This window comes from Ornithorhynchus anatinus, chromosome 5 (assembly GCF_004115215.2).
Source record: "Ornithorhynchus anatinus isolate Pmale09 chromosome 5, mOrnAna1.pri.v4, whole genome shotgun sequence".
NCBI lineage: Eukaryota > Metazoa > Chordata > Mammalia > Monotremata > Ornithorhynchidae > Ornithorhynchus > Ornithorhynchus anatinus.
The window spans coordinates 80,339,515-80,352,552 of record NC_041732.1 but is presented as its reverse complement, the minus strand read 5'-3'; the positions used below and the strand labels follow the sequence as shown (position 1 = coordinate 80,352,552).

General features: G+C 45.6%; 1 protein-coding gene across 5 annotated transcripts in view; it reads right to left on the bottom strand.

Moving 5' to 3' along the window:
- The window catches only part of LOC100074041 (phosphopantothenate--cysteine ligase), a 120,032-nt gene that overhangs the window by 57,445 nt on the left and 49,549 nt on the right, over positions 1-13,038 (bottom strand). For all 5 annotated transcript variants that reach the window (XM_029064894.2, XM_029064884.2, XM_029064886.2 and 2 more), the window contains exons 8-9: positions 11,764-11,835; positions 4,362-4,477 (exon numbers count right to left, since the gene is read on the bottom strand). In XM_029064894.2, the coding sequence (XP_028920727.1) occupies positions 4,362-4,477; positions 11,764-11,835 (188 nt within the window). The remainder of the gene's footprint in view (positions 1-4,361; positions 4,478-11,763; positions 11,836-13,038) is intronic.

Below are 13,038 nucleotides of genomic sequence, written 5' to 3'. Positions count from 1 at the left end.
AACCCACATATTCAATGCATCAATAAGTCCTGTCAGTTCCACCTTCATAACATTGCTAAAATCCACCCTTTCCTCTCCATCCAAACTGCTGCCATATTAATCTAAGCACGTATCCTATTCCGGCTTGATTACTGGACCAGCCTCCTTGCAGTCCACTCAGTCTCCTATCTCTCCCCACTCCAGTCCATACTTCTCTCTGCTGCCTGGGTCATTTTTCTACAGAAACGTTCAGTCCACGTTTCCCCTCTCCTCTAGAAACTCTAGTGATTGCCCATCCACCTCCGCATCAGAGAAAAACTCCTTACCATCGACTTTAAAGCTCTCATTCACCTTGCCCCCTCCTACCTCACCTCGCTACTCTCCCGCTACAACCCAGATCACACACTTAACTCCTCTAAATGCTAACCTCCTCAGTGCTGCACCTAGTTCTCATCTATCTCTCTGCCGACCTCCCACCCACGTCCTGCCTCCCTCTTCATATCCAATGGACAATTACTCTCCCTCGCTTATATCCCATCCTTCCCTGCAGTATCCTCAGAGGAGATCTCCTCCCTCCTCGCAAGTGCCACCCCCTCCACCTGCGCCTCGGACCCCATTCCCTCTCACCTTCTTAAAACCATCGCCCCTGCCCTCCTCCCTTCCTTAACTTCTATTTTTAACCACTCAATCTCCAAGGGCTCCTTCCCCTCTGCCTTCAAACGTGCCCACGTCTCCCCCATCCTAAAAAAACCCGCTCTTGACCCCACTTCCCCCTCCAGTTATCGTCCTATCTCCCTACTACCCTTCCTTTCCAAAATCTTAGAACGAGTCGTCTACGATCGATGCCTAGAATTCCTTAACTCCCATTCTCTCCTAGACCCCCTCCGATCTGGCTTCCGTCCCCTCCACTCTACCGAGACTGCTCTCTCTAAGGTCACCCGTGACCTCCTTCTTGCCAAATCCAATGGCTCCTACTCCATTCTGATCCTCCTTGACCTCTCTGCTGCCTTTGACACTGTCGACCATCCCCTCCTCCTCCGTACCTTATCTCACCTTGGCTTCACGGACTCTGTCCTCTCCTGGTTCTCCTCTTACCTCTCTGGCCGATCATTCTCGGTCTCCTACGCCGGAGCCTCCTCCCCCTCCCATCCTTTAACTGTTGGAGTTCCTCAAGGGTCAGTTCTTGGCCCTCTTCTGTTCTCCATTTACACTCACTCCCTCGGTGAACTCATCCGCTCTCACGGCTTTGACTACCATCTCTACGCAGATGACACGCAGATCTACATCTCCGCCCCTGTCCTCTCCCCCTCCCTTCGGGCTCGCATCTCCTCCTGCCTCCGGGACGTCTCCACCTGGATGTCGGCCCGCCACCTAAAACTCAACATGAGCAAGACTGAGCTCCTCATCTTCCCTCCCAAGCCCGGTCCGCTCCCAGACTTCTCCATCACCGTGGATGGCACGACCGTCCTTCCCGTCCCGCAGGCCCGCAATCTCGGTGTCATCCTTGACTCGTCCCTCTCGTTCACCCCACACATCCTATCCGTTACCGAGACCTGCCGGTTTCACCTCTACAGCATCGCCAAGATCCGCCCTTTCCTCTCCACCCAAACGGCTACCTTACTATTACGGGCTCTCGTTATATCCCGGCTAGACTACTGTGTCAGCCTTCTCTCTGACCTCCCTTCCTCCTCTCTCGCCCCGCTCCGGTCTATTCTTCACTCCACTGCCCGGCTCATCTTCCTGCAGAAACGATCTGGGCATGTCACTCCCCTTCTTAAACAACTCCAGTGGTTGCCTATCGACCTCCGCTCCAAACAAAAACTCCTCACTCTAGGCTTCGAGGCTCTCCATCACCTTGCCCCTTCCTACCTCTCCTCCCTTCTCTCTTTCTACCGCCCACCCCGCACGCTCCGCTCCTCTGCCGCCCACCTCCTCGCCGTCCCTCGGTCTCGCCTATCCCGCCGTCGACCCCTGGGTCACGTCCTCCCGCGGTCCTGGAACGTCCTCCCTCCTCACCTCCGCCAAACTGATTCTCTTTCCCTCTTCAAAACCCTACTTAAAAATCACCTCCTCCAAGAGGCGTTCCCAGACTGAGCTCCTCTTCCCCCTCTACTCCCTCTGCCATCCCCCCTTTACCTCTCCGCAGCTAAAGCCTCATTTTCCCCTTTTCCCTCTGCTCCTCCACCTCTCCCTTCCCATCCCCACAGCACTGTACTCGTCCGCTCAACTGTATATATTTTCGTTACCCTATTTATTTTGTTAATGAATTGTACATCGCCTCGATTCTATTTAGTTGCCATTGTTTTTACGAGATGTTCTTCCCCTTGACGCTGTTTAGTGCCATTGTTCTCGTCTGTCCGTCTCCCCCGATTAGACTGTAAGCCCGTCAAACGGCAGGGACTGTCTCTATCTGTTGCCGACTTGTTCATCCCAAGCGCTTAGTACAGTGCTCTGCACATAGTAAGCGTTCAATAAATACTATTGAGTGAATGAATATACTCTTATTGAAGGCACATCTCCTCCAAGAGGCCTTCCCTGACTAAACCCTCTTCATTTTCTTCCACTCCCTTCTGTGTCACCCTGACCTGCTCCCCTTATTCTTCTCCCTCCCTCCACCAGCCCCACAGCACTTACATACATATCTCTGATTTTATTTCTTTATATTAATATCTGTTTCCCCTTCTAAACTGAAAACTCATTTTGGGAAGGTAATGTGTCTCCTGTATTGTTATATTGTACTCTCCCAAGTAAAATAATTACATTAGTATTACTAATGTTATATTAGTAATTATATTATAAGATATATTATATTAGTCGTAATCATAATAATAACGATATCTGTTAAGTGCTTAGTAGGTGCCGGGCACTGTGCTAAGCGCCAGGGTGCTTACAAGTACATTGGGTTGGACACAGTCCGTATCCCGCAGGGGGCTCCCACTCTTTAGCCCATTTTACCGATGAGGTAAACGAGACACAGAGAAGTGAAGTGACTTGCACAAGGTCACCCAGCAAAGTGGCCAGGATTAGAACCCAGGGCCGTGCTCTATCCACTAGGCCATACTGCCAGGCTGAGGGGTGGGTGACTATCGAGTGTTTAAAGGGTACAGATGCAAATGCATAAGCAACGCAGAAGGGAGAGGGAGTAGGAGAAAAAAGGGCTTCATCGGGGAAGGCCTCTTGACTCCTATGCAATTAGTCAATGAATTGATTTGATTGATCATTGACTGATTCAGTTTTTCTTTCATTTCATTGTGTTCAATCTTTCTATCCTGCAGATTTTCCCTGGTTTTTACTGGCAGTGAATAATCATAATAACAATTATAATAATAATAATGGTAGTATTTGCTAAGCACTTACAATGTACCACACACTGGCATTCATTCATTCAATCGTATTTGTTGAATGCTTACTGTGTACTAAGTGCTTGGAAAGTACAATTCAGCAACAGATAGAGACCATCCCTACCCAACAATGGGCTCACAGCACTGGAGTAGTTTTAGTCTATGCGGATTGGACAGAGTCCCCGTCTCATGGCACTCACAGTCTACCTAGGAAGGGAACGGGTATTTAATCCCTAGGTTACAGATGGGGAAACTGTGACATGGAGAAGTTACGTGACTTGCCCAAGGACACACGGTAGATAAGTGGCCGAGCCGCAATGAGAATCCCAGTCCTCTAACTCCCAAGACTAAGCTTTTTCCACTAGGCCACGCTTCATAGAAAAGTGGCATTTCCCCCTTTATACTGTATTTTATGTATTTTACTTCTATCGTCAACACTCACGTGCATATTATGTGAATTCCTGATATACCTACAGATTTATTTAAAAAACTTTATTCAGCTATTTCATTCTGATAAATTTCTACTTCCTGCTTTATCCGTATTCTTCCTCTAGCTTTCGCCGGTAGTAAATAATTCTTGTATGTTTCCCTTTTAAAATATTCTCCCCTTAAGGGCAGGGAGCATGTACCAGGCTACTGTTGAACTTCCCTTAAGCATTTAGTAGACCCTCAATAAATACCACTGATGGTTTGATTTACATATATCAATTCCCAGTTGTATTTCATTGCCAAAGTTTCCCGTATTACGGTTTAGAATGCTTCAATTTTCTGTAAAGTGGACTGGACCAAAACAGAGATATATGGATTAAACGAGTTTTCCTGAAATATTTTACACTTTACAGGTACAGCCAGTTGCCCTAACATCTGACTAGCCAAAGGAACCGTGATCCCGACGACGGTGAATAAACAACGATCTAAACTACAGACAAAGATGCACTGCTGTATGATTTACTTCAGCATTTATGATTTGCAAAAGTAAATAATAATAATATAAAAACAAAAATAATTTTAATTTTATTAAAAATAATAAAAAAGTCTTACAAGTTCCACGAACTCATTTCTTTCTGAGTCAAGGGTCTGGACCCGACTGTGTAAAGCTAGAATCTCCTTGTCCAGGCTTTGATTACGTTCCTTGGCCTTCTGCAGATCAACGGAATCTAAAGTGAGGACAAAGATAATACTTATTAGAAATACTTATTAGAAATACTTATTAGATAGTGTCTAAGAACTCACTTTGTTGATGCTAGCCTCTCCCACCAAAAAAACCCCCCCCAAAACCCAACTAAATAATCTCTGTTCTTGGTTCTTTTGTTGAGCTTGGCCAAAAATGGTCAGTGAAATCAAACTCTGGCCTGGCACAAAATGCCATGGCTCAGTGGAAGAGCCCGGGCTTAGGAGTCAGAGTTCATGGGTTCAAATCCCGGCTCTGCCACTTGTCAGCTGTGTGACTGTGGGCAAGTCACTTTACTTCTCTGTGCCTCAGTTCCCTCATCTGTAAAATGGGGATTAACTGTGAGCCTCACGTGGGACAACCTCATTACCCTGTATCTCGAACAGTGCTCTGCACATAGTAAGCGCTTAACAAATACCAACGTTATAATTATTATTATTATTGGCAAGTCATTTGGGGGCTTTGAAGTGGCAAGAAAGGGCCACCATGCCCTGGCTGCCAGGCAAGCCAGACCCACATATATAAACACGTATAGATATATATGAAAACTGTATATTGCAAAAGGGGGATTAAAACTGTGAGCCCCACATGGGACAGCCTGATTACCTTGTAACTACCCCAGCGCTTTAGAGCAGTCCTCGGCACATAGTAAGCGCTTAACAAATACCATAATAATAATAATAATAATAATAAACTGGATCATTTGGGGGGGCAGTGTTGAGGTTGGGCATCGATTCCAGACCAACGCTAAGAGGTCTGAGCCTTTGTCCACTCCAGTGGGGTTCAGACAGCCTCCACTATTGCCGGTCCCCCTGGGAAATCTCTCTGATCCAGACCTGTACCCCCAGGGCTATCCTGGACCCCATTCAGCCCCCAGGAATAATAATGTTGGTATTTGTTAAGCGCTTACTATGTGCCAAGCACTGTTCTAAGCGCTGGGGGAGATACAAGGTCATCAGGTTGTCCCACGTAGGGCTCAGTCTTCATCCCCGTTTTACAGACGAGGTGACCGAGGCCCCGAGACGTTAAGTGACTTGCCCAAGGTCACACAGCTGACAAGCGGCGGAGCTGGGATTAGACCCCATGACCTCTGTCTCCCAAGCCCGGGCTCTTTCCACTGAGCCACGCTGCTTCTCTATGCAAGGAGGAGGTCACAGAAGCACCTCCTCACATCTGGCTGACTGAGCTCTTTTGAAGCAGAGTGGCCTAGAGGAACGAGCAGGGGCCCGGGAGTCGGCGGTCCTGGGGTTTTCATGCCAGCTTCGCCGCTTTCGTGCTGTGTGACCTTGAGCGAGTCACTGCCCTTTAGTTTCCTCATCTGTAGAATGGGGATTGAGCCTTTGAGGCCTATGTGGGGACAGGGACCGACCTCACTAGCTTGTATCTATCTTAATATTCATTCATTCATTCAATAGTATTTATTGAGTGCTTACTATGTGCAGAGCACTGTACTAAGCGCTTGGAATGGCCAATTCGGCAACAGATAGAGACAATCCCTGCCCACTGACGGGCTTACAGTCTAATCGGGGGAGACAGACAAAAACGATAGCAATAAATAGAATCAAGGGGATGTACATCTCATTAACAAAATAAATAGGGTAATGAAAATATATACAAATGAGCGGACGAGCAAAGTGCTGAGGGGAGGGGAAGGGAGAGGGGGAGGAGCAGAGGGAAAGGGGGGGAAAAGGGGGCTTAGCTGAGGGGAGGTGAAGTGGGGGGCAGAGAGGCAGCAGAGGAAGCAGAGGGAAAAGGAGAAGCTCAGTGTGGGAAGGCCTCTTGGGGGAGGTGAGCTCTCAGTAGGGTTTTGAAGAGGGGAAGAGAGTTAGTTTGGCCGAGGGTGCCTGAAACATGGTGAGCGCTTAAAAAAAAAATACACGGCTCTCTCGGCACCCGCACAATGTTGTTGGGCAGGGATTGTCTCTATCTGTTGCCGAATTGTCCGTTCCGAGCGCTTAGTACAGTGCTCTGCACCTAGTAAGCGCCCCAGAAATACGATTGAATGAAGGAATTTGCAAATGGCTCCCTCGTCCAGCAGAGAGCGACAGAGATGAACCAATAAGGTCCACGTCCAACTCGGTATCCCAGGGAGACCAAGGAAAGCAGAAATGAGGAAAGCCTGACTTTCAGCACTTTTTATTACAGAAGCGGAGGCAGATGAAGGAAAATAACTTTCAGACAAAAACTAGGAAAAAAAAATCACCCAGAGCAGATTTTGGAACGCGAAACAGTCTTAATTTGTCCTTCCCTCGAACCTTCTAGTTAGAGTCAAAGCCGGCCATCATTTCTTCATGTCAACCCCCAGTAATAATAATGATAATGTTGGTATTTGTTAAGCGCTTACTAGGTGCCGAGCACTGTTCTAAGCGCTGGGGGAGATACAGGGTCATCAGGTCGTCCCACGTGAGGCTCACAGTCTTACTCCCCATTTTACAGATGAGGTAACCGAGGCACCGAGAAGTGAAGTGACTCGCCCATAGTCACACAGCTGATAAGTGGCAGAGCGGGGATTAGAACCCATGACCTCTCAGTCCTAAACCTGTGCTCCTGCCATTGAGCCACGCTGCTTCTCAGTATATTTCCTCTTCTTCAACAAAAGTAGTCGTGGGTCTGCGAGTCAATGTTTCTGGTTGAAATCTGTCTCTGGCCTTCTGTACCTTTAGAGCCCAAATCAGCCGACCTTTGTGGCCTTTTGCCACCTTGGGAAGGAGCGGAACCTAGTGGGAAAAGCAAAGGCCCAGGAGCCAGAGGATCGGTGGTCTACTTAATAATGTTGGTATTTAAGCGCTTACTATGTGCAGACCACTGTTCTAAGCGCTGGGGTAGCCACAAGGGAATCAGGTTGTGCCACGTGAGGCTCACAGTCTTAATCCCCATCTTACAGATGAGGTAACCGAGGCACAGAGAAGTGAAGTGACTTGCCCATAGTCACACAGCTGACAAGTGGCAGAGCCTGGATTCGAACCCATGACCTCTGACTCCAAAGCCCGTGCTCTTTCCACTGAGCCACGGTGCTTCTCTAATTCCTGCTCCGCCACTTCTGGACTGTGTGACCCTGGGTAAGTCACTTCACCTCCCCGTGCCTCAGTTTCCTCAACTGCCAAATGAGGATTCAATACCTAGATTGTGCACATCATGTGGGACAAGGACTGTGTCTGGTCTGATTATCTAGAACCTACCCCAGTGCTTAGAACAGTGCTGATGGAGAAGCAGCGTGGCTCAGTGGAAAGAGCCCGGGCTTGGGAGTCAGACGTCGTGGGTTCGAATCCCGGCTCGGCCACTTGTCAGCTATATGACTGTGGGCAAGTCACTTAACTTCTCTGTGCCTCAGTTACCTCATCTGTAAAATGGGGATTAACTGTGAGCCTCACGTGGGACAAACTGATTACCCCGTATCCACCCCAGTGCTTAGAACAGTGCTCTGCACATAGTAAGCGCTTAACAAATACCAACACTATTATTAACTGCTGAACAGATACCATAAAAAATGCTTTTAAAAGTAGGGTTTTTTTTTTAAATCTAGGACGCCTCCTGTTTGGGTTGATGAAACCCTCTTGGAACAAATAGAAGGGTGAATCTTAGTGTGGCCAGATCTCTTCGAAGCTCCGTCAACTTCCCTGATATTTCTCCCTCTTCATTTGCCTTCTTCGCTCCCTTCAAAAAATGCTTTCCTTCTTTTCATTCCTTTGTTCACTCTGAGCAGCTACTGATTTCTCACCTCAGACTAAAAGAGCTGAAGATGCTCCCTCTTCATTCCTCCCCACATCTTCTTTACTTTACATCTCTTTGAGGACGCTCGGTATTTTCACCGACTGTTTGAGGTAAGACATCGCTAAGGAATTGGGAATGTTTTGCTCACAGAGTGCTTCTATCTGAACAGAACGAAATGCAGTGAACAAAGAATTGAGCTCTTCTTCCAGACTGGAAGTTCCTTGTGGGCAGGGACCGTGCCTACCAACTCTAATGTATTGTCTGCTCCCATGCGCTTAATACAGTCCTCTGCACACACTAAGTGCTCAATAAATACCACTGACGGATTGACTGTCGCGCAAGAATGTGGAGTTGGTCAAGGCAGGTGTACTCTAGCAGACGTCTTCCTGAAAAGAAGCAGCGTGGCTCAGTGGAAAGAGCCCGGGCTTGGGAGTCAGCGGTCGTGGGTTCTCATCCTGGCTCCGCCGCTTGTCAGCTGTGTGACTTCCAGCAAGACACTTTACTTCTCTGGGCCTCAGTGACCTCATCTGTAATATGGGAGTTAAGACTGTGAGTCCCACATGGGACAACCTGATTACCTTGTATCTAAGCAGCGTGGCTTTGTGGAAAGAGCCTAGGCTTGGGAGTCAGAGGTCGTGGATTCTAATCCCGGCTCCGCCACTTGTCTGCTGGGTGACCTGGGGCAAGTCACTTCACTTCTCTGGCCTCAGTTACCTCATCTGCAAAAATGGGGATTAAAAAATGTGAGCCCCGTGCGGGACGATCTGATTATCCTGTATCTACCCCAGCGCTTAGAACAGTGCTCTGCACATAGTAAGCACTTAACCATAATTATTACTCCGGTGCTTAGAACAGTGCTTGGCACATAGTAAACACTTAATAAATACCATTAATATTATTATTAACAAGGGATTTATTAAGAAGGCATTCTCTGATTCTAGAACTCAGTGTATCTCCACACAGAGAACTCTAGTTATTGCCAAATGCCAAAGAATCCATCTTACTAATGACTGTTTTTTAAATAATTCACCTCTCATACATTCGGTTCTGCTGCACTGAGAGCTTTCTTTGAGCATTTTGGCTGAAATACCGTTAGTGAATCAAGGAAGATTTCTCTCACAACACGAGTCTACTGTCCGTCAGTCGGTCAATCGTATTTATTAGGCACTGACCGGGTACAGAGCACTGTACTAAGCGCTTGGGAGAGCATAATACAACAATAAAAAGCCACATTCCCTGCCCGCGACGAGCTTATTGATCTCACACTGCGGTGTGGGAAGGAATGGTCTGTGTGCACACGTTCAGCGTCGGTCTCGGTGATGCTAAACTTTCCTTGACGCAGGGTTTCGCAGGGATGCAGACCCTACACTACAGAAGAACCGTCCTCCACATAATCAGCGCCGACTGGGTGCCTTTAAAACCCAGCACCTGTTTGGGGTGGTGGTGAAGAATGAACTGCAATGAGAACTATATGCAAACTCTAGCCACGCCTGCATTGCTAGATTTTGGAAAATCCTCTAGAATAAAAGTAGCATCCATGTGCCCAGCCCCATTTTCAAGTTTTCCAGAATCTACCTTGTTCCCTGTTGGGAAAATGGATCATGAACCAAAAACTTTGTGTGTGTCACACTGACTTCAATTAACTACTAATAATAATTAGGGTACATATTAAGGGCTTACTATCTGCCAAGCACTGTTCTAAGCACTGGGGTAGATACAAGTTAATCCCGTTGGACACAGTCCCTGTCCCACATGGGGCTCAGAGTCTTAATCTCATTTTACAGATGAGAGAACTGTGGCCCAGAGAAGTTAAATGATGTGCCCAAGGTCACACAGCACAAAGGAGGCAGAGGTGAGATTAGAACCCGTGACCTTCTGACTCCCAGGCCCGAGCTCTATCCACGAAGCCATGCTGCTGTGGTACTGTATTTAAAATCACAAATGAATGGCATGAATCGTGTTTCTTTCTTCATTCGTAACCCCAACAGTTGCTTACCCCAAGAGGATTCTCATCCAATTCTGATGAATGACCCGTACAAGAGGGAAGCAGCGTGGCCTAACGGGTAGAGCACGGGCCTGGGAATCAGAAGGACCTGGGTTCTAATCCCGGCTCTGCCCCTTATCTACTGCGTGACCTGGGGCAAGTCACTTGGATTCTCTTTGCCTCAGTTCCCTCATCTGTAAAATGGGGATTAAGTCTGTGAACTCCATGTGGGACATGGAATGGCTCCAACCTGATTACCTTGTATCTTTCCCAGTGCTTAGAATAGTGTCTGGCACACAGGAGGCACTCAATTGAGAAGCAGTGTTGCCTAGTGGATAGAGCACAGGCCTGGCAGAAGGACTTGGGTTCTAATTCCGGCTCTGCCACTTGTTCACTGTGTGACCTCGGGCAAGTCCCTTCACTTCTCTGTGCCTCAGTTACCTCATCTGGAAAATGGGGATTGAGGCTGTTAGCCCCATGTGGGGCTGTGTCCAACTTGATTAGCTTGCATCTACCCCAGCATTTAGGACAGTGTAAATACCATTTTTTAGGGAGCTTTAAGAGAAGGAGAGAAAGACTGCAATTTTCCAGAAAATACAACTCTTTAATTAGTAGTCCAAGCATATTTTTTAAATGCAATTTGTGCCCTGCAAGTGTAAGCTCACTGTGGGTGGGGAATGTGTCTGTTAATTTCTGCACTGAACTCTCCCAAATGCTTAGCACAGTGGTCTGCACGCAGTAAGCACTCAATTAATACGACTGAATGAAAGCGTGCTCCAAGGAACACATCGCAACAGGAATCGATGAGACAGGATTCCTTGTATGACCATGGCAGCATGGAAATGAGCTTACCCTAGTTGTAGCTCAGCTGAATATGTGAGAGAACGCTTTAAAGCCTTTTAAAAGAAAATCACTGTTGTACGAAAAAGGTTGAGTAGAACTAAAGTATAAAATGAGGAAAAAGAATATGTTTTCTATCTCTTCAGATAGGATCAATTCCCTCGCAGAAAAGAAGGCGAGGCATTGTGCTGGGGGAAATGCCAAGGTAAATCTAAGAAATTTTTAAAACACTAAAATTTTATAATTGAAAGTCAAAGGACCACTGATAAACTTAATGTCTATGGAGCACACACTGACCAATCTGTCTTGGAACTTGGCTTAACACTCTAGTTTTATCATGCTGAGTTATGATGTACTAAATCCTAAAGCAAAATGGTGTGTTATCATTAAAACATTAGACAAATGCAGAATCTTTAGAAATTTTTTCAATCTATCATTAAATTTGGGCCCAGGAGACCTAGCCACTGATCGATTGACGGGCTTTCCGAATGCGAGCCCATTTTCAATATCCTGATATTGTTTTTACATTGTTAATTCAGTCATGGATTTACTAATCCATCTCTGGATAATTATTCTCTCCTTTCCTAGAATTTAGATAGGGAACTCAAAGGATAAAGGCAGCTGGGATCTGATGACCTAAATGAAAGGTTTACATGATTATCAGAACAAACCTACCTTCTTAGGTTTGAATTTAAATTCCTCATAGTATAATTATTTAATTAGCTGGAACAACTTACCACTATCTTTATATTTACTCATATTTTCTTCCAATTTCTTAATCTCCTGTTGGGCTGACTCCAAAGCAAGCTCTACAAGGAAAAAAAAAATAAAGTCCCCGAAGTATTTACTGAACTACTAAATCATATCTCTTGCTATCACACTTATTCTTTTATGCACCAAAATTAAAAATTTGATACTTTAATTATTTGTGCTGAAATGTAAAAAAGATGCTAAATCACAATAAATATTTAAATGTTGAAGGTGACTAGCATTAATAAGTCCTACCATTAAAAAGGAGAGAATATAATTCAAACATTGCAAGCCACAAAATTATCAAGATAAATATATGAAATTGTAAACTGCAAATGAGAATCAAAGTATCATCATTCACCTTATTCACTGGTCCACAGTGAAAAATTCAGCAAAACCCAATCGTTCAAACTTAGCAACACACCGCAAAAAGGCATGTGGAAGAACCAATTTCTGGAAATTAAAATTATAAAATACAAAAAACTAACTTTTAATATTCAAATTATAAGAAAACATAGCCTAAAATATGCCCAGCAAATAATCCACTAAGCGTGAAACAAACAACTCTGTGATTACTAGCAAAGAGATGTTTCGAATTTTACTGTAGCTGCTAGATACCATATAAGTAGCTTAAAAATCCTAGTGTTTAATTTCCATTTTTAAAACTACGAGATTCTGTGGAAATGACATTCATTGCAGCTAAGAGTCTGACTCAAGAATTATCTCTAGAAACAACCACCAACTCATTCCTTAATTTCTGCAACCCACCAAACAATTGCTTCTTAAAGACAGTCCAACTCAATGTGCTGTAGGAAAAGGCAATTTCTACAAGCAGTTCGAATATCTGAAAGATAGCCTTTTTTTTATTTGCTTTTGACCTTCTATAATTGAAGATTATTCCTCTTCGTTTGAACTGTGGAAAGAAATGGAAGGTTCTAGAAACTTTCTAATAATGTATTTCTTACTGGTCCGCTGCACATAAAAGGCTCCTCTGGCGAACTCAAGTCAGTCACAGACACAGCTGCACTGTCCAGGAAAAAAAGCTTTGTCGGTCCTCAGGGCACTGAGTTCTGCCTTCTCCCTTTGGTGAATTTAAAGTAATTGATCGATTGCCGTACGGGAGTCCTGACTCATTCTCTGTCAATTAAAAATGAGCTTGGTGGGGAATTCATTTTTCTACATTCGGAAGAAAATGGGGCATGGATTTATACTACCGTCCGGGATCGTACTTCGTGGGAAATCCAGAAAATCCTTGTTGAGGA